The sequence below is a fragment of the Eublepharis macularius genome, chromosome 3, assembly GCF_028583425.1.
Source record: "Eublepharis macularius isolate TG4126 chromosome 3, MPM_Emac_v1.0, whole genome shotgun sequence".
Classification (NCBI taxonomy): Eukaryota; Metazoa; Chordata; class Lepidosauria; order Squamata; family Eublepharidae; genus Eublepharis; species Eublepharis macularius.
This window is the reverse complement of record NC_072792.1, coordinates 157953399-157972337: the sequence shown is the minus strand read 5'-3', so window position 1 is coordinate 157972337 and position 18939 is coordinate 157953399. Positions and strand designations below refer to the sequence as shown.

The 18939-nt window shown below is 44.3% G+C and overlaps 1 protein-coding gene across 1 annotated transcript; it reads left to right on the top strand.

Annotated features, from left to right (window-relative positions):
• The first annotated feature begins 4189 nt into the window (after positions 1–4189).
• On the top strand, positions 4190–18270 carry IL17D (interleukin 17D). Its single transcript, XM_054974650.1, has 3 exons — positions 4190–4280; positions 5906–6201; positions 17170–18270. Exons 1-3 carry the CDS (start codon positions 4266–4268, stop codon positions 17486–17488), a joined length of 630 nt encoding a protein of 209 aa, XP_054830625.1. The 5' UTR covers positions 4190–4265; the 3' UTR covers positions 17489–18270.
• Positions 18271–18939: the final 669 nt, after the last annotated feature.

The following is an 18939-nucleotide window of genomic DNA, read 5'->3' as shown; positions in this document are numbered from 1 at the left end:
AGGTAATGAGTCGGTCAAAAGGCCGACTGTGAAAGGAGCCAGTGTTATGCTTTCTCTCCTTTCCTCCTGAAGAAGGAATAGGAATGCAACAAGTGCTTCCCCCACTGGCATCTCTACTGAGGGCCAAACTACATGTGACAGTAGCCCTGTAAATAATGGACTTACATCATTCATTTGTGCTGATTTCAACAAAGTACCTTTCCATATCTTGGAGCGAAAGATTTGCTCATCACAGTTGCATTTACTTCTCCAAACCCCCTTCAAGTAGTCTTTGTTTCGAAGTTCTTTGTTTTTAATTTTTTACTTCATGTATACCCCACCTTTCACCCAATTAGGACCCAAAGCAGCTTACATCATTCTCCTCTTCATTTTTTCCCCTCACAACGAACCTTGTGAGGTAGTTTAGGCAAAAAGTATGTAACTAGCCCAAGGTCACTCAGTGAGCTTCCATGGCATAGCAGGGAATTGAACCCAGATCCTAGTCCATCAGTCTAGCCACTACCCTACATTGGCTCTCCTAGAAGAGAGCTGCATCCTTCCAGTTCCTCATGCTTCCAGTGAAGTGTTGAGCAACTATGTAGGTGTTTGTGTGAGAAAGAGACTTGGTAGGGGAACCCTCAAACTGCCGTAGTTAGACCATTACCTCTGCTGTACTTGTGTTGAGATCACTGGAATGACTCTAGAAAAGCAAATTGTACTTGGTGATGGGTTGTGTGTGTGTTATGTGCTGTCAAGTTGCCTCCAACCTATGATGATCCTATGAATGAAAGACCTCCAAAATGTCCTATCATTAAAAGACTTGCTCAGATCTTGCAAACTGGAGGAAGTGGCATCTTTTATTGTCAAGCCATCTCGTTTTAGGTCTTCCTCTTTGCCTACAGCCTTCTACTATCCATAGCATTATTTACTTTTCCAGAGAATTTTGTCTTCTCATAATGTGACCAAAGTACGATAGCCTCAGTTTTGTCATTTTAGCTTCTAGGGAGAATTCAGACTTGATATAATCTAGTAACCTCTTATTTGTCTTTGTTGGCTGTCCACAGTATCCACAGAACTCTCCTCCAGCACCACATTTCAAATGAATCAATTTTTTTCCTGTCAGCTTTCTTTACCGTCCAACTTTCACATCCATACATGGCAATGGGGAATACCATAGTTTGGATTATCTTGATCTTGGTTCCCAGAGAGACATCTTTATCTTTAAGGATCTTATCTAGCTCCCTCACAGCTGCTCTTCCAAGTCTCAATCTCCTTCTGATTTCCTCGTTGCAGCCTCCCTTTTGGTTGATGATTGAGCCAAGGAATAGAAAATCTAGGACAATTTCAGTTTCCTCATTGTCAACTTTAAAATTGTGTAACTTCACAGTAGCCATTACTTTTGTCTTCCTGATACTCAGCTGTAATCCTGCTTTGGTGCTTTGTTCTTTAACATTCATCAGTAGTTGTTTCAAGTCTTCACTATTTTCTGCCAATAACGTTGTGTCATCTGCATATCTCAAATTGTTAATTTTCGTTCCACCAATTTTTACTCCAGCTTCTTCTAGATCTAATCCAGCTTTCCTTATGATATGCTCTGCATAGAGGTTGAACAGGAAGGGAGATAATTTGCATCCTTGTCTGACACCTTTGCCAATTGGAAACCATTTTCTCCATATTCTGTCCTAACAGTAGCTTCTTGTCCAGAGTACAGGTTGTGCATCAAAACTATCAGATGTTGTGGCACCCCCATTTCTTTTAACACTATCCAAAGCTTTTCATGATCCACACAATCAAAAGCTTTGCTGTAATCTATAAAACACAGGCTGATTTTCTTTTGAAATGGTGGGACACATTTTTGGCAATGGCAGAATAGGGCAATGGGTGCTAATGCTGCTCTTTTTGCGATTAGCTGAATTATGTCAGGCTTTGCATGGGAAGCCCCTTCACACACACACACACACACACACACAATGCTTACTGGAGCAGCCCTTTGGCTACGGCAGAAAAATGCACAAGAGTCAGATCCAACTCGGCAAGCCTTTGGAGAGTCATAAATTATGCATTTGCTTCTCCTGTAAGTTAACAAAACCCCTTTCAGCTTGTAGAGGCCCCTTGTTTTCCTTTCTGTACTTCTATCATCTCTCTATTTTAAAACTCAGCATGTTTAAAAGAAGTAACATGGTGGATAGGCCAAATACCATCCGTTGGTTTAGATAATCCTTGTTTTATTACTAACAGGGGTGACTTGCACCTAACCAGTGAAAGTAAAAATGAAATGAAGTTTCTGTTTTGAGGGGCCATCCTCCTCAGTTCCTGAATTAATGAGATGTCACAAATGGAGAAGGAAGCATATCCCTACAGCAATACCTCCCTTCTAGTTTTTGTTTTCAATTAGTGCACCAGAAGGCAGTTTTGATTAGTCTGCCAGAATTTTGCTTATAGAAAGAGGATGACTTTTTGGTCAGAGAAAGTAAAGCTGAAATGCTTCATAGTTGTCAGTATTGGCCTTATTCTCCCTAATTAAATGAATTAGGGAGAAGGGGCCATAATTCAGTGGTACCATACGGCTAGTTCCAGTTCAAGGTCTCAGGCAGGAAGGCTGAGAAGTGTTTCTTGGACAGCCACTGTCTGTGGGAATTGGCACTTTTGGGGTATATGGAGCAATCACCTGAATCAGGATGAGGCAACTTACACTGCCAGTTCTAAGAAAAGTTATCACAATATGAAGTATAAAATTTGAGATACTACAGAACTAATAGTCTAAATGTATTTTTAAAAGTATAGTTCCCGCTAGGGGCAGGCTTCAGAGTTCACTTTGGCACTTGACTTTGAACTGGGACTGAATTACCATAACTTCAGTGAAATAAGAAAAAAAAACACCTTCCCTGCAAAACTTGAGAGAACTGCTTTGGATTCAATCTCCTGACGATTTCTGCAAGGATCTGTTCATTGTCTGGAGTTAGCTGCAACAGAAAGAAGTCTGAGTAAATTATTATTCTAATAGAATATAAACATGTCCCATCTGATATTTTTGTGTGAAGGCGGCACAGAATAATAGTCAAATCACATTGTAAAAAGCCTTGCTCTAGTGCTTGGTTGAGCTCTTGTGATGCAGAACATGGATCAGAGGCAGGGATACTAATTTTGACATGACCCCCCCCTCCTTCCCACTTCCTGCTAAACCAGATGTCATGCCATATTGTATATATCTAGGGTTCCCAACTCTGTCTTGGGAATTTCCTACAAAGGGGGGGGGCTTGCCTAGGGAGGAAGCTCAGTGGGGATGTGATGTCTCTTTAGGATTTCTATTTCTCCTAGACTCTCTGGTATACCATAGAGTCCATCCTCTGAAGCTGCCGTGTCTGCCAGGGGAGCTGATTTCTGTTTTCTGGAGATCAGTGGTAATTCTGGGAGAACTCCAGGCCCCACCTTGAGGCTGGTACCCATATAACATATCCTACATCATAAAATTCATGGAGCCAGTACTTCATGTCACTGTTGGCTTCATGGCAGAAAATACATGAATCCAAGGCACAAATCCTTTCAAAATGTGTGTACAGGGATTCTCTCCAAAATGCATTCTCATATCATAGCTCTAATACCTATGGACTGTCCTGTAAAAATGGTGTATCCAGTGATTTGTTGCACCACTGTGATAGCAGTACACAGGTCCAAGCCACAGAGCCTCATGCAATTTTTACATGGAACATCTGTAGCCATCAATTAAAGAGCTGTTGTATGATGTCTTTATGGCATCAACATGGATCTAAGGCATGGATGCTCCTAGTTTTTACATGACCCCTCACAACCTCCCATTCATTGTCAAGTTCTAATCGACCTCCTCCTCTGTACATGGGCACCGATGTTAGCTGGGAAGCTGGGGAGAGGGGGCGTCATGAGGAGCCCTGGGCAGACCTGACAGGCATCTTTTCAAGTTCCACGTTTTCAGGGCAGCTGGAGAATCCGGGTGGGTTCCTTTACTTGAGGTCAGGATACTTCACACTGCCCCGGTTTTCACACACACACACACCCCTCCCGGAGCTCTCCAAGGCTTTGCAGATCTCCCTCCCCGCTTTGCAAAGCCCCCCCCCTCCCTCCCTTCCGCCAGGGCTGAACATGATTCTGGCACCGGCAGGCAGAGGCGCCGCAGCAAGAAGCGGCCGTTCCTCCAGCGCGCCCTCCCGCTTCCTACTGCGAAAGGCCAGGAGCCCCGCGGGCTATTAAAGAGCCACCGGCGCTCCCCGGCCGCTTCTCGCCTCGGGCCGGGCTCCGGGCGCGGCGGCACCATGCAGCAGGTCAAGGTAAGGGCCGGCGGGCTCGGGGGAGAGAGGCGGGACCTGCGCGTCCTTTCGGGCTCTTGGCAATCGTGCGGCTCGCTCTGGCGAGGGCGTCCTTAGCATGTACCCATCGCTGCATCCCCGGCGCCTGCCTGGACCCGAACCAGCTGGATCCGGGGCGCAATGGTTCCGGAGGCTGCTGCTGGGGTGGGGGTGGGGAGAAGAGGCATTGTAATCCGCCCTCCTTGTAGTGGTGCATTTGTGGGCTTAATCCCGACCCTGGAAATGGTTCTGACGCGCCAGGAGGGCATCAAAGTTTCTCTGTCCAGGAAGCCGCCCGGGGCTGGCAGGCTTGGAAAGAGACTCTCGAGGCGGCTCTCCAAGCTGGCTTGGCTAGAAAAGCGTCCCCAGGTTCCCTGCTCGGGCGATTTCCCCAGGGATGGATCAGGCAGAGGCGCGCCCGAGGCTGTTCAGACCCGCGAGGGAAGCGCGCAGCCAGGGAGGAAGGGAGAAGCCCACAGGTTGCTGCCGCTGTAGACCACCGAGCACCGCTGCCCTGGGGAGCCGCCTCCCAGCTGGACTCACCGGATAGATGCAGCGATGGCTCATGTTAGCTATATATTCGGCGTAGTGGTTAAGAGCGACGGGACTCTAATCTGGCGAGCCGGGTTTGATTCCCCACTCCTCCACCTGAAGCCAGCTGGGTGACCTTGGGCTAGTCACGGCTCTCTGGAGCTCTCTCAGTCCCACCCACCTCACAGGGTGTTTTGTTGTGAGGATAATAATGACATACTTTGCAAACCGCTCTAAGTGGGCATTAAGTTGTCCTGAAGGGCAGTATATAAATCAAATGTTGTTGTTGTTGTTGTTGGCACACAATGAATTTGCACGCAGGATTAGAACTCAGCCCCAATCTGTTCAGTTGATGAAGTGTTTCAGGTAGGTCCCCTGTTGGTCTGCAGTAAAAGAGCAGGGGTTGAGTCCAGTGGCACCTTAGAGACCAACCAGATTTTCTTGTGCATAAGCTTTAGAGATTTTTAAGTATATAAACTTTCAAAAGCATATACACGAAAAATCCGATTGGTTTCTAAGGTGCCACTGGGCTCAGATCTTGCTGATCTGTTGAAATGCTGCCTCTCTTATTAGGAACTGGGTTACTAAAGTGAAATGCATTCTGAAATGCAGGTTATTTTGGCACACTCATCAGTGACCAGGTGAAGAGCCACGCTGGACTGAATCCTCCATGCCCTGCCCTTTAGCACATTGCTGATGTGGTCGCCTGCTTGGGGGATGCTGGACTGAATCCAGCTTTCCAACAGGTGATTAATGCTGTTAATGTTGGATATGGGCTCCCTTGGCTGAGTTCATATGCACAGCAAAAATGACGGCACATAGCAGGTGTTACTGTTTAGGAGACAGAGATCTAGTAGGTCCTCTCAGTGTCAAAGTGTCCTTTTTTCTGCATTATAGAGGACATTAATTCTGACATTAACATTAAACAACAGTAGGCTTCTTTAGCTACGAAAGCCATGTAAAATGTAAAAGAAAAAGAAGAAAAGGATGGTACTTCTAATCCTTCTTAAAATGTTGCAGAACATTGAAGCATGTGCTTAAAAGCATCCTTTCTGCTTTCCCGTCTGCTGTTACAGATGTGGGCACTTGCTGGGATTCTCTTCTGTGGGCTAAATTTCCTTGGGTTAGAGGCTTTCAAGGTGAACAAACGCCCAATGCGGACTCGAACCTGTGCCGACCGGCCTGAGGAGCTGCTGGAGCAGCTGTATGGAAGACTCACAGCTGGCATGCTCAGTGCATTTCACCACACCCTCCAGCTGGAGCCACTTGAAAAAGAGCACAACATCAGTTGTCCAACAGGAAGTAGGTCTTCTACGGACAAGAAGTACCGGCTCCCCATCAACCTCAACAGTGTCTCTCCTTGGTCATACAGGTAATCTGAACTCAGGTTCATTTCTGCCCCCACCCCCATTTGATAAAGAGGGGTTAGTTCATACCTGTCCCTCTGCAGCTGCCTGTCCTATGGCTAGAAGGAAGAATAAAAAGCCATGCGCACTCATTCTCTACAGGGCTAGCAATACTGAGGATACGATAAAGGCTCTCTTCATTTCCCTTCTGGCCTGAGTTCAACTGGCACTGCAGCTAGAAGAACTCTGTGCAGAGTTTGCATAGGGCCGCCTCTGTTAATTAGGGCAGCATTATGCGCGCTGCACTGGGAGCTGACTCACTTTCTCTCTCCTGATTGTAGTCCAGATATTAGTGAATAAATTAACACTGCAACCCTAAACAGAATTATACCCTTCTAAAACCGTTGGACTTAAATAGATTCAAAAGGGTGTAACTTAAGTAAGCAATAGAGCAAGCAGAGTAGGGTTTGGGTGTTCTACTCTCCCCCCCCCCCGGCCCCCAGCTGTTATTTACAAGGCTGTCATATTTTTAGCCCAACCTTAACATTTGGGGAAATGCTATTTTAATTGTACATAAATGTGTCACAAGAGGCACATCAGGTTACAAACTGGAATACTTTCTAGCTTTAAAAATAGGAGCTCACGTTGTTACAATGCATTCATTTTTGTGAATGAACGGCAACATTTGTGCTATGTAGAAAATAAAAATGGTGCTTTTTAAAGGACTACCAATAAACATTTGCTTTGTGGCTTGTCTTCTGCCTGGTTTAGTTTTTTTAAAAATGAGATAAAAATGGCTGTGTTCTCAAAGTGGCCTTTTAACCAAGTTAATATATTTTGAAATGATGTTTATGAGAAAGAAAAATCAAATGCTAAGCCCGTATGCAGAACTTCTACATAAGCTGAAACACCCAAAACAGCCCTTACCTGAATTTCACCAATGTCGCAGGGTGCAGAAGGCCGATTTCCAGAACCTAAGCTGAAAAGCAGCAATGCGTCACTCATTGCTCTCATCCCACCAATTAGCTGACGGTAATGCCCTGTCCTGATTTATCCGGGCAGTTTACAAATCAGGAATATTTGCTGAAATCAGGGTAAAGTCATTAGAAGCCATGCTCATAAAGTGACAGGGCTGCAACCAAAGCAGAGTTCAAGCATCTATAGCAGGCATGGGCTTAAAATATTTGGGAACATCGGATGCCAGTTTATTGTATTTCTTTATTTAATTCATTTGTACCTTGCCTTTCTACCCATGAGGACCCAAAGCAATTTATATCAGTCTCCTCGCCTCCATTTTATCCTCACCACAACCTTGTGAGGTAGGTTAGGCTGAGTTGTGTGGCTGGCCCAAGGTCACCTAGCAAGCTTCCATGGCAGAGTGGGGAGGATTTGAACCTGAGCATTCCAGATCTTAGTCCAACACTCTAAGCATGACACCACAGTGGCCTATGACTTCCCCTGCCTTCCTTTCAGGTAGGATGAAGGGGTGTACTCTACTGGACTGACACGGTGGCCCTGATCCAGCTGCACTTGCACACAGCAGGCAGGGTTGTATATGTACAGCCCTCATGGAAAATCAGCAACCACACTGATCATATCTTTGGTGCGCAGAAGGCCTATGTCCAGTTTCTTGCACTCCTCAAAACATCTTATTGTTTCTTTTGCTGGTGACAGAACTTACTGTACACAACAAAGAGATGATGGATCTTGCATGCAGCACCCCTTTTTTGTGCATGGCTGCTCATCCAGCTCGGAACCTGTGTGCGTAAACTCGTGCCTGCAAGCTGGTGCCTTTTAAACAAGAATGAGGTGGCTGTTTGGTGGGTGCTGTTTAAAAGTACATGTACCTGGCACTGAGAGAAGCCAGGAATGTTCATGATGACGCATGATCCAAGGCAGAGGGGTAAGTGAGCGACAGGAGTGGAGGGAAATCTTGTCTAAGGATTGAGAGCCAGTGTGTGGTGCAGTGGTTAGAGAGTCAGACTAAGAGCTGGGAAACCCGGGTTCGAATCCCTGCTCTGCCATGGAAGCTTGTTGGGGAAGTTGGGCCAGTCACTTTCTTTCAACCTAACCTATCTCACAAGGTTGTTGTGAGGATAAAATGGAGGAAGGAGAATGATGTGGTAAGCTGCTTCAGGTTCCCATTGATGCACATGTAACGTATAGAGTATCACTCTTCGCCGTTGCTGCTATGAAGATAAGGTCTGCAAAGATACCACTGCAAAGAAAGAGTGCGTTACCTGAACTTGTAGTCAACATATTGAATTTGGGTCCTAATTTAACTTTTGTTTTAGTTGATCTCTTTCTATGTATTGGTAAAATTTGTACTGTACATATAATGTATTTTATTTAGTGAGATTTTTGTAATTTTGTGATGGCCTAAACACAATAAATTGATTCATTAATTCATTCATTGGTGGAGAGAAAAGCAGGATATAAATAAATAAAATGCAGAATTTAGTGGAGAGGTCATCAGGAGCGTGCCCCTCTCTTTATGCCATCAACACTGGGATGGCTGTTCTTTCAGCACGTTTGGGGCCCTCATCCTGTTATCCAAGACTATTTTGTGTCCACTTCAAATTTGCCTCCTTCTTTATATAGGAAAACTGAAATATTTAGCATATAATGTAAGCTGAATGAATCTACCTATTGCTGAAATTGCAGTTAGCTTTGTTGATCTGTTGAGATAAATCCAAAAGCAATAGCAGTCTTTTTTAGGACCAACTAAAACATCACGGAGTTGTGAATAAATGTTTGCGTTCATTCAAAAAAGCAGTTGTGGGGGGAGGGGAATAAGTGTTACTGGGTATGAATGCCAAAACTTTACTCTGCAGTTTGGGGGAGCTTTAAAAATGGAAAGAAGGGGGTGTTGTTGGGCCAGGTGTTCCAAACCCTATTGAAACAAGCAGCACTTTCCTCCATCCTTTTGGAAATATAAAAGCTAGCAATTATTTGGATGCCTAATTGCTGGGTATGGAGTTGTCGTGTGTTGGTTTATCTGGAACTCAGAGACAGAGAGTTAAATAAATGAATTTAATGTCTAAAAATGAAAGCCAGCCATTCTGACAACTCTCGAAAGAGTCCTTGCTGAAGGGCATGGAGATTTCAGTGGGCTTAAGCACAGCTCTGTGTTGGATTGTGGCATGTATACTTCTCATTTTGCAAATGTCTATGTAATACGGAACACAACAGTCTGTAATGCTCTTGGTGTACATGGGTGCTACACAAGCCAACACAAGCAAAAAAACCACACATTTTCTATCCCCAAGACTTTTGCTATCCAAATTCTACAGTAGGAAGGAAAGGCAAAAATAAGAGGGATAAACATGAGCAAAAGGATTGTTTTGGATTGAGGGGGGCGGGCAGTGGAGGCTGGCCGGTAAGTCCTAAGGCTTCCCAGAAAAATGTTAGCTTTGAGGCAAGATGGAGACGTGGCTTAGTGGCAGAGCATCTGTTTGGGATGCAGCAGGTCCTAGGATTGCTCCTCAGCATCTCCAGTTAAAAGGACTGGGCAGTAGGTGATCGAAAGACTCCTGCTTGAGACCTTGGAGTGAGATATTGACCTTGATAGACTGATGTTGCAACTCAATATGAGGCAACTATATGAGATCTAAAGAAAAAACAGGAATTGTCACCACAAAGGCATCCCAGGAAAGAGTTCCAGGCAGAGCGGGGAGAAAGCCAGGCTGCGTTAAGTCTTAAGAGAGGAGGAGCCCTTTGTGTTTTCCATACTGCGATGCTCCGAACTCATCCTAAGAACTCTACTTCAGTGTATTTTCACCTCAGTGCATTTCCCTTTTACACGGGCCTCTTTGGACTGCTTTTCACCTCCTCGTTGGTTTGTTTGCCAGCTCCCTGTATGATATCATCTCTAGCTATCATTAACCTGCTCTGTTTAGGTTTCCAGATTATTAATAATAATGGAGGTAAATAAATCTAAAGTTGAATGATTCCCTTGTAGTTCCTCCCTAGAAAGCTAAACCCGGTCTGATACGCTGCCATTTATCATGGACCCTTGTTTAAAGCCTTCCCTTCCATGTGGCTGTATTCCTAACCCAGGCAACTGAAGTATTTCACAAGGAGTGTTCAAGGCATTTGTTGAATGCTGTAGGGGAGACCTGGGCCAGGTCCAACATCAGCCTTTGGACTTTTAGCTCAGTGGCACCATGAATCAACATGTGTTGTGTACTTAGCATGTTGGACTAGGTTCTGAGAGACCTGGGTTCAGATCCCCACTTGGCCATGGATGCTCAGAGCCAAGCTACAAGTGACGCCTGACACAGGTTGGACACTTGTCAGCTTCCCTCAAGTTTTGATGGGAAATGTAGGCATCCTGGTCTTGCAGCTGTAATGGAGAGCCAAGCTGTAAAACCAGGACGCCTACATTTCCCATCAAAACTTGAGGGAAGCTGACAAGTGTCCAACTTGTATCAGGCATCACTTGTAGCTTGGCTTTCAGTGAGCTACCTTGGGCCAGTTATACCCTGAGGATATAAGCCACTGTGGGTTCCCACTAAGGAGAAAAACAGGATGTAAAAGTATATTTATAATATAGGGAACTGAAGCCCTTTTTCTAGTGGAGATCCCAGGACTACATCCTTAGGTTGCTTGGCTTCATCTTTTCATCCCAAGTGCATTATTTTAAAAAAATGCAGGGAGGTGCCTCATATAGTTCTTTTCGAGGTATAGCCTGTTATGTATAGGGATTGATGGAAAACGTCGCCTACAAGCTGAAAGCAAACTCCATAGGAAAAAGGATAAGCTTGAAACTCTCAATCTTGGTGGAGGGACAAGATCACACAGTCATTTTCGAGCTGAAAATGTCTCTGGGCCATCCATTGCAAAGGTGATTCCACCTTGTATTCACAAAGACCTGTAGCCAGGGACACCAACTTGTGGTGCTTGCATGCTCCCTCCCTCCTCCCTTTGGAGGCAGATCACAATCAAAGACTTCCTGGTTTCAGAAGTCTTCAGTCAAACTCCCATTTCTTATGATGTCCAAATGAAGTTGCTTGGATAAACCGAGGGGTTGCTTCTCCCCCATAAACTGAAACTCTGAACCTGGTTTGAAATGTGAATGACGGGTTATAGGAAAAGCATGGGGGAAATAGGGCTGCCCCCATAACTCTTTCGTTTCCTGTGCTTGCGAAGTCCTCTTTCCCAAATTGGACTGACAACTACACTTTTGAAGTAAAGACCAGTTGTTTCGATGGGACACTTCAGAGGTAGTACGCGTAGGATGCAGCCTCTGTTGTTTTCACATTTTCTGTAATCCGAACCTGTATTTGCCTGTACAAAAGATACCAAAGGTACAGGCGACTTCAGGCAAGGAACGGTTTACTCAGCCGGTTTATCTATCTCAAATAAGCAAGCCACGTTTCAGGAATCAAGACACACACAACTCCAGAGTGCTGACTTAGTGCAGGGTGGGAGGAGCTTCATTTTTTATTCCAGATTAAACTCTTTAAGGGATTAAAAGTGGCTTTGCAAGATCTAGTGCAGCACTAGGCTTTAGGCATTACATTAGGATTTTCAAAAGTGTTTGGGGATTTAGCTGAAGACTTCTCTTCTTGCTGAAAGTCTTTCAAGGGAGGCGCACAAGCATTTGGCAACCTTAACCTTCTGAGTCTTGTTAACACTGTCACAGTTGCAGTCTCCATCCTCCGGTATATACAAACCAGAATATTTTCCATTCTAGAGTGTGCACACTACTGCTGCTTTTGCTTTCTTCTTCTACAATAATTTTTTTTTTAAAACCACTAATTCCAGACATCCTGAATTGAGTCCAAGTTGTAGGAAGGCTTTGCAGACTACAGTCATCTTGAATCACTGTTAATTCGCTTCTGACACTCTGAGAAACAAGGCATTTATGGAATGAATCAGGAATAATTTTGTTAACAGCAATAGCAATTGTAACTGGATAACCTCTTGGGACCCAGAACCAACTATAAATACTATTTATAGTTAACTATGCAGTTTATGCATTTAGAAATCTGAAAAGGAGTCAATTCTATTTACTTTCTAGACCTCAGGGTACATACACAGTCACCCCAGCCCAAAATTCCAGGGACACCACAAAATGTGTGCATTAGTCAACCCCCTCCATCGAAATGAATGAAGAAACCACTAGGTACCAGGAAGCTTCTGATTGCTGGGTCCATATGATCCAGAGAGACTAAGGCATTCTTATGTCCCACTGAATTAAAAGGGCCATGCACTGCAATCGTATGTGTGTATTCTCAGAAGTAAGCCCCATTGTGCCTGGTGAGACTTCTTCCAAGATAAACATACATGGGAATTAACTGTGCATTTCCTCCATTTAATTCAATGGTATTTGGATTTCTTGAGTCTGGGCAGAAGCTAGCCAAGTTACTTGTAGCCATATTAGAATACACTTCCTCCCCAAGAAAGAGAATATACAGGAGACTTAAATCAAGACCGGAGGATAAGGGGTTATTTTATGCCTTCCCTTCCCTGCCAAGCTGTTCGTCTGTCAAAAGCTCCAACCCTACATACACATGCATGCCCACACATGCACACTCGCTTGCAAACATACCACTTCTTTAGCTGTAGAGGTTGTCTCATCTTGTTCCCTGCAAGGAGAAAAGCAGTTGGAAAGGGTGGTTTTGAGTGTGGAAATTGACAAGGAGTAATGGTTATGCACCCCTCCTTCCTTGCCCTGTGTTTGGTTCTCTGCTTAAGATTTCTGCTTCCATGAGTGGGGTGGTGGGAGACACAGAATCTTGCAGCTACATGTACCATGTAGTTTGGTCTTCCTTAGTCATTACTAACTTGCGCTGGATTGAGGTCTGAGAAATTAACCTCCAGATATGCAGTGGCTATGATCTGGGCTCAGCAAATCTAACCAGCTGTTCACAGCTGACAGTTTTTAGCTACGTCACCTCTGAATAAGCTGTTGAGAGCAAAAAAAGGGGGGGGGGAAACCCCTCTTATTCCAACTGTTATGGTCCAGCTGCAAAGGACAATAACCTCCTTACAGGCCTGAAACGTGGCGTTTGGTTTGGCTTATTGTCCATATTTTGTCTAGCATATTGGTTTATATGTTGACTGAGTGCCTACTTTTTGAATGACAACAGTTGGATTTGCTAAGGCATCCAAAATGAGTTTGCCTGTAAGCCAATTTATGCTCCAGTGGTGAAAGCCAAAAGGGCCTTTTACATCATAAAAAAACACTGTTGTGTTGGGGTGAACGGCAGCCCAACCACATTTACTGGCTGCTCCAACAGGTCACTTCAGCATGGATTCCACCCAACCTCACTCCAGCAGTCGAGTTTCTATCTTGCCATTTTCCCTTTAGCTAAGAGACCACTGAGTTATGAGGCTGGATACAGAGACATTATGGCCATGAGACAACAGGAGAGGATTTTATAAGGCCATTTTGTGACTTCTAGGAGACATGATCTTTTATTATCTTCGGCATTAGGTATTAAAATTCTTGATGTTTACATAAGCCTGAAGTGAATGATTAATATAAACCTTGCTTTGGCTAGATGAGTCTACATGCTTGTGCTTGGATATCTGAAATGTAAATAAACTTCCTAGCTGCCTTGGATGCAAAAATTTAGACAAATGGAGAATGTACCAATCTTTTCTAGAAAGAAACTTCTGTGAGAACATGGAAAGAAGGAAGGAAGGAAGGAATACCAACTTGTATCCTTGAATGGCGCTCCTGTGCCTTTTATAGTTGCAAGAGATGGAGAAATTCAGCAGGTGAAGCTTTACACCTGCATAATCTAGTTAGTGGTCCTTCCACTCGAGTCAGCAGCAAAGCTGGTGGGATGTAATCCATAACATTCCTGATTTTTAACCACTGAAGCCCTGGACACTCAGGCACTTTCTCCCCTTTCGTTGCCTGAACACCCCTTGCAGGTCTTTTCAGCTAACCATGGTGCAGCATTAAGTCTGCACTGATGTACACGCTAACAATGGTTAGTTTGAAACCTGAATTTGCAATCCTGATTAGGTGGGTTTATAAATGTGCAACATGACATCATAGTTAACTTTGAAAGGGGACAGGAAGTGGGAATTTAGAAAATTATCCTGCTCCAAGTAGGTCATATGGGTTCGAAAAACATAGCAGCATTCTAGGTTAGAAGGTGGTCACCCTGTGAAATTTTTAATAATTGTAGGTGCTGTTTTGTGGTAAGAGGAGCTCCTATGGAATTTCTGCCTATGTCAGAGACATAACAGCACTGCCAGCAAAAATAAAAGAAGCCAACCTTATTTAAATTCGAAGATAAAGCCTCTGTTTGTTTGCCCCCATTTCCTTGTTGTCTGCCTGTGTGAGCCTGTGGACAAAGCTTGCCTCCTTTTTGAAATTCTGCTATGGAAATAATAAAAATATTTTTCACACGGCCACACACCTGGAAGACTCATGGCATAAAAGCGTCTTCCTAGCGCGATTTCGGGGCATGATCCCATTTAATGGCGCTTTTTCTGACATCATCGGGCCATTAAAGGGGATTGTGCCGGGAGATTGTGCTAGGAAGATGCTTCATGCCGTGAGTTTGCACGATCTCCCGGCGTGTGTGTGAAAATGGCCATGTCAGCTGAGGACCACTGGAATATGGAGCGGCTGGAAAGCAAGCCCCACCTACTTTAGGAAACGTTTATACTCAGGTGCCTAGATAGTGAGGCCTGAGTGTACAAAGAGTAAGTTTTTTCCCCAGGAAAGCATCTCCCTGCTCCACATATGAACATAAGCTGCAGAAACTTGGATTCAGTTTTCCACTGGGGGGTCCAGAGGTTAGTTTCAGCCATTTTTCAGTGCAGCCAGCCATGAAGTGCTGGATATTTATGCCAAACCAGTCCCAGAGGATGGATCAGCAACTTGGCTTTGAATTACTCTTATTGTTTTCCATTCCAGCATCTTTCATGAACTTATAAAAAGCAATAGCTTTGTAAAAAGAATGCTTTTCAGAAAACCCTCCTATCTAAACCTATGTTCCCAATGTCCACAGGCACAAAAAGACACCTGTAACCTGCAACTCGGAAGCATCTTTTCTTAAGAGTGAGCCAAATCCTTTGGCTACAGCTGCAACATCACCAACCTCACAACCAGTTGGGTGCTATATATGTATCATGGTGTGTTCAAAAAACATGGCAGCCTGGATTTTCAAATGAGGACTTCTGTCTCATGTTACTTCACTGTCCAGAATGCTTCTGCATAACAACTGCCATGAAAGGAACAGATATCTTTGAAACAGAGAGAAAAGAATCAAGACACCTTTGCCATTGAAAGGGAATTGTTTAGGAGTGACGAAAAGTGCCCTTTTCACACTCACTTGTCGCAGAGGCCTTTATCCATCCCTGGTAGAATCTTGACATGGTGATCAATGTATCAATAATATACACGTTACTGCAGTATGCAGGGCTACCTGAAGCTCAGAATGGTGTCGATTCTGCCTTTCAGACAGGCCAGTGTTCCACTGAACTTGGAACAGGCTTGCAATAGCTACACAGCATACAGCTGGGAATCAGAAATGGAAGCACCAGAAAATGTAGGTTTAAGTACACATGTTGAAAGAAGGGCAGTCCGCACACCATCATCATACAAAAATGTGCAGAGATAGAATTCTATTTTGATGATATCCACATGTAGGCCAAGCTGGTGCGTCCTTCTGTTTTTTATTTCCTTTCCCCTTGCTTTGCTTGATCATTCCACCTGCTACAAAAGGTAATGTCCTGGTGCAGATTAAATAGTTTTCCAACATAGATTTTTTTTTCATTGTCTCTTGCAAAATGGAGCCTATTATAAGGAACACAAAGACCATGACACCCAACAGCAGGACTAGCTCAGCCCCACAGAGATCATCCTTGACATTCCAGATCACAGTATGACTCATCAAAAGAGAAGATAGTTTCAGGTGGGTAGCCATGTTGGTCTCTAATAGAAGAGCAAGATTTGGGTCCAGTAGCACCTTAAAGACCATCTAGATTTCCCGGGAATGAGCTTTCAAGAGTCAAAGCTCCCTTCATCAGATAAATGTGATACAAAAAAGTATATCCAGAGCAGATGGCTTCAGAAAACTCAAACAAGTGAGCCAAATAGTGCAAATAGAACACCTAAGTGAAGCAGAAGACATGTTCAATAAACCTCATTTATCCACTCCTGGTTCTGGTGGAAATATGGGGCAGGGGGAGGGGAATGACAACTTTCTGCAACCTGTTTCTGGCTGTGGCGATACCTGATACGGAAAGGAAGAGAAATCCTCACTGAGGGGGAAAACAACCCATGTTGACCTCCCCCCACTCCGGTTGCTCATTGAGTGAACCTTTGTGCAGTCACACATACTGCCTTGTGTGGTTCACAGTCTGGGAATGGCGCAGAGATGATGGGGATGGCTGCCATGTTCTCAGACTGACCCTGCTCCTGCATCTCTAACAGCATCCAGATGTGTGGACATTTAAGCAGGCTTCGGGTTTTTGTGTGTGTGGGGGGGCGGAATGGAGACAGAGGGATAGGGAAGGCATTGCAGGCTTCTGCTGAAGGCCCAGGTGTAGCAAAGAAGGGCCTGCAATCCTGGCCTCAACTGAACCATTCTATAAGACTTGCAGGGGATCGGGACACAGAGCGTGACTTCATAGAATCCACAGCTGATAATACCTGGAAGGAGACATGTGCTTCTGCAACACTCCAGCAAACACTTGAGGTGCACCAGGTGTGAGAACTGCCCTTAAGGTCTAATAAGCATCTGATAAACTAAATAACTGAACCCATGTTTATTTGAGATTCTGTTCCATTTAGGGAGCTGTCCAATTATTTTTGAGCCCCATTTACAAATAAGTGGCAAGACTTTGAGAGCTGCAGCTGTGTTTTCCTCCTCCCTGGCATAATAACAAAAACGTCATATAATGCAAAGCAACTGTCCACATTTTGCTTGTAATCTTTTCCAGATGGGGTTAAAGTAAGATGCTAGGAAGGGATGGGAAGGAGGCACAAACTGAGTCTTTATTCTTCTGCTTTGGCACAGGATTTCCTATGATCCCACAAGATATCCAAAGTACATTCCCGAAGCGTACTGTCTGTGCAAAGGCTGCCTTACTGGAGTTTACGGGGAAGAGAATTTCCACTTTCGGAGCACCCCAGTGTACATGCCAACAGTCATCTTGCGCCGCACTACATCCTGCACCGGAGGCCGATATGTTTACACTGAGGATTATGTCACTATCCCTGTGGGCTGCACCTGCATACCAGAACATGAAAAAGAAGCAGACGGCGTCAATTCCAGTATAGACAAGCAAGCCGTGAAACTGCTGAGCAATCATAATGACAAGCCAGCATCAGAATGAAGATGACAGATGAAACCTGCTAGAGAGGGATGTTGTGCGAGGCTCTTTAGTGTCAGGGAATTACAGAGCCCGTTCACATGTGCTTCCACACCATTTGATGGCTGCTTCCATGAGAACTGGCTTGCCTGTGTGAATGCACCATCACACAACCACCATTACAAACAGGACCGCACACCTCCTCAAATGCAAGTGCTGTTCAGATGTGTTGGATCACATACTCAGCCTCAAGTCATGACACTTTGAAAAATGAAGTTGTCTGCAGGCGTGTGTGAGCCAATAAGAAGATGCGTTTTCAAAACCCAGAAATACAAATGTTGAAGATAAAATATGCAGGCGTGGCAAGGCTGTCCAGAAGTTTTAGAGCTTTAAGGGGACTAGAAAATTCACCATGGAAATGCATCACACGAAATAACAAGTAATGGTCTGGATTATAGTTCTGGAGATACTGAAAAATGTGTTTATGTATTCAGCAATCAACAAATTTTGGGTTGCTTCCGCATCTGTAGTTGCCTATGCAGGCGAAGGGCTTGAGGAAAAACTTGGGAAGCATTCCTGCCTGTTCCACTGAGACTTGGAGCAAGCAGAAGCACAGAGGGAAGGAGGTGCCACGGTTACTTCCTCCTCCTCAAAAACCATGCATAAAGACATCTTCCTCAAATACTCTGCAATTTGTAGAGAATTTGGGGGAGGTGACCTGTATATCCTGTCAGCTATTCTGGCCAAGGCAGGGGCTCATCAGGGGCCTTTGAGTCTTCAATATGATGAGCTTGCTGGAGTGCTATGCCAATAAAATACAACCTTTAAGATCCTCCTGGTCTTCTGAGACTAATAATGTTCTTTTTAAAAATGTGTCACTTTAAAAAAAATCTGTTTATTTGTATAATGGAATATAATCAAAGTTATGCTTATTTCATGTGCCCATTTGTACATGCATGCAGCATCCAAAGAATGTTAAAACTTTCGCATTGTGCTCAAAAAGTGCCACACAAGAAAAATGAAGCATGACAGCAGCCCAGGAGCAATCAATGGAAATGGTTAAATGGTTATGTTGATTTCGTTTGGATGTGGACACAGCAAGTTCATGCCTTGCATTGCACAGAACAAGGCACGCGTGTAGAGAGAGCCACCCCAAACCTCCTATTCTGGGTGCTGAGAACAGCCACTCCAGCAGTCAGACAGGAAGGACACACTTCACTTTTACTTTGAGAGATTGAAAGCTTTACCTTCCCAAGGCCTCTGCTTTCCAACCTCTGGGTTCATTCTGCCCAAGTCATGAATCCAGACTTAGCTTAACTAAAAGTATAGTTTATTAGCTTTAAGAAGTGTGGCAAAGCATAAAGCACTTAGACACAGGCAACAGACATAAAACAAAGAAACCTTATTATTGCTAGCTATCCAAAAACTCGGGAAGGACTGCTTGGGGAGGAAGGTATTCATTCTGCAATTAACGC

Coding starts and splice junctions, on each gene's coding strand:
- IL17D (XM_054974650.1), top strand. Junction 6,202..17,169: donor GTCTCTCCTTGGTCATACAG/GTAATCTGAACT, acceptor GCTTTGGCACAG/GATTTCCTATGATCCCACAA.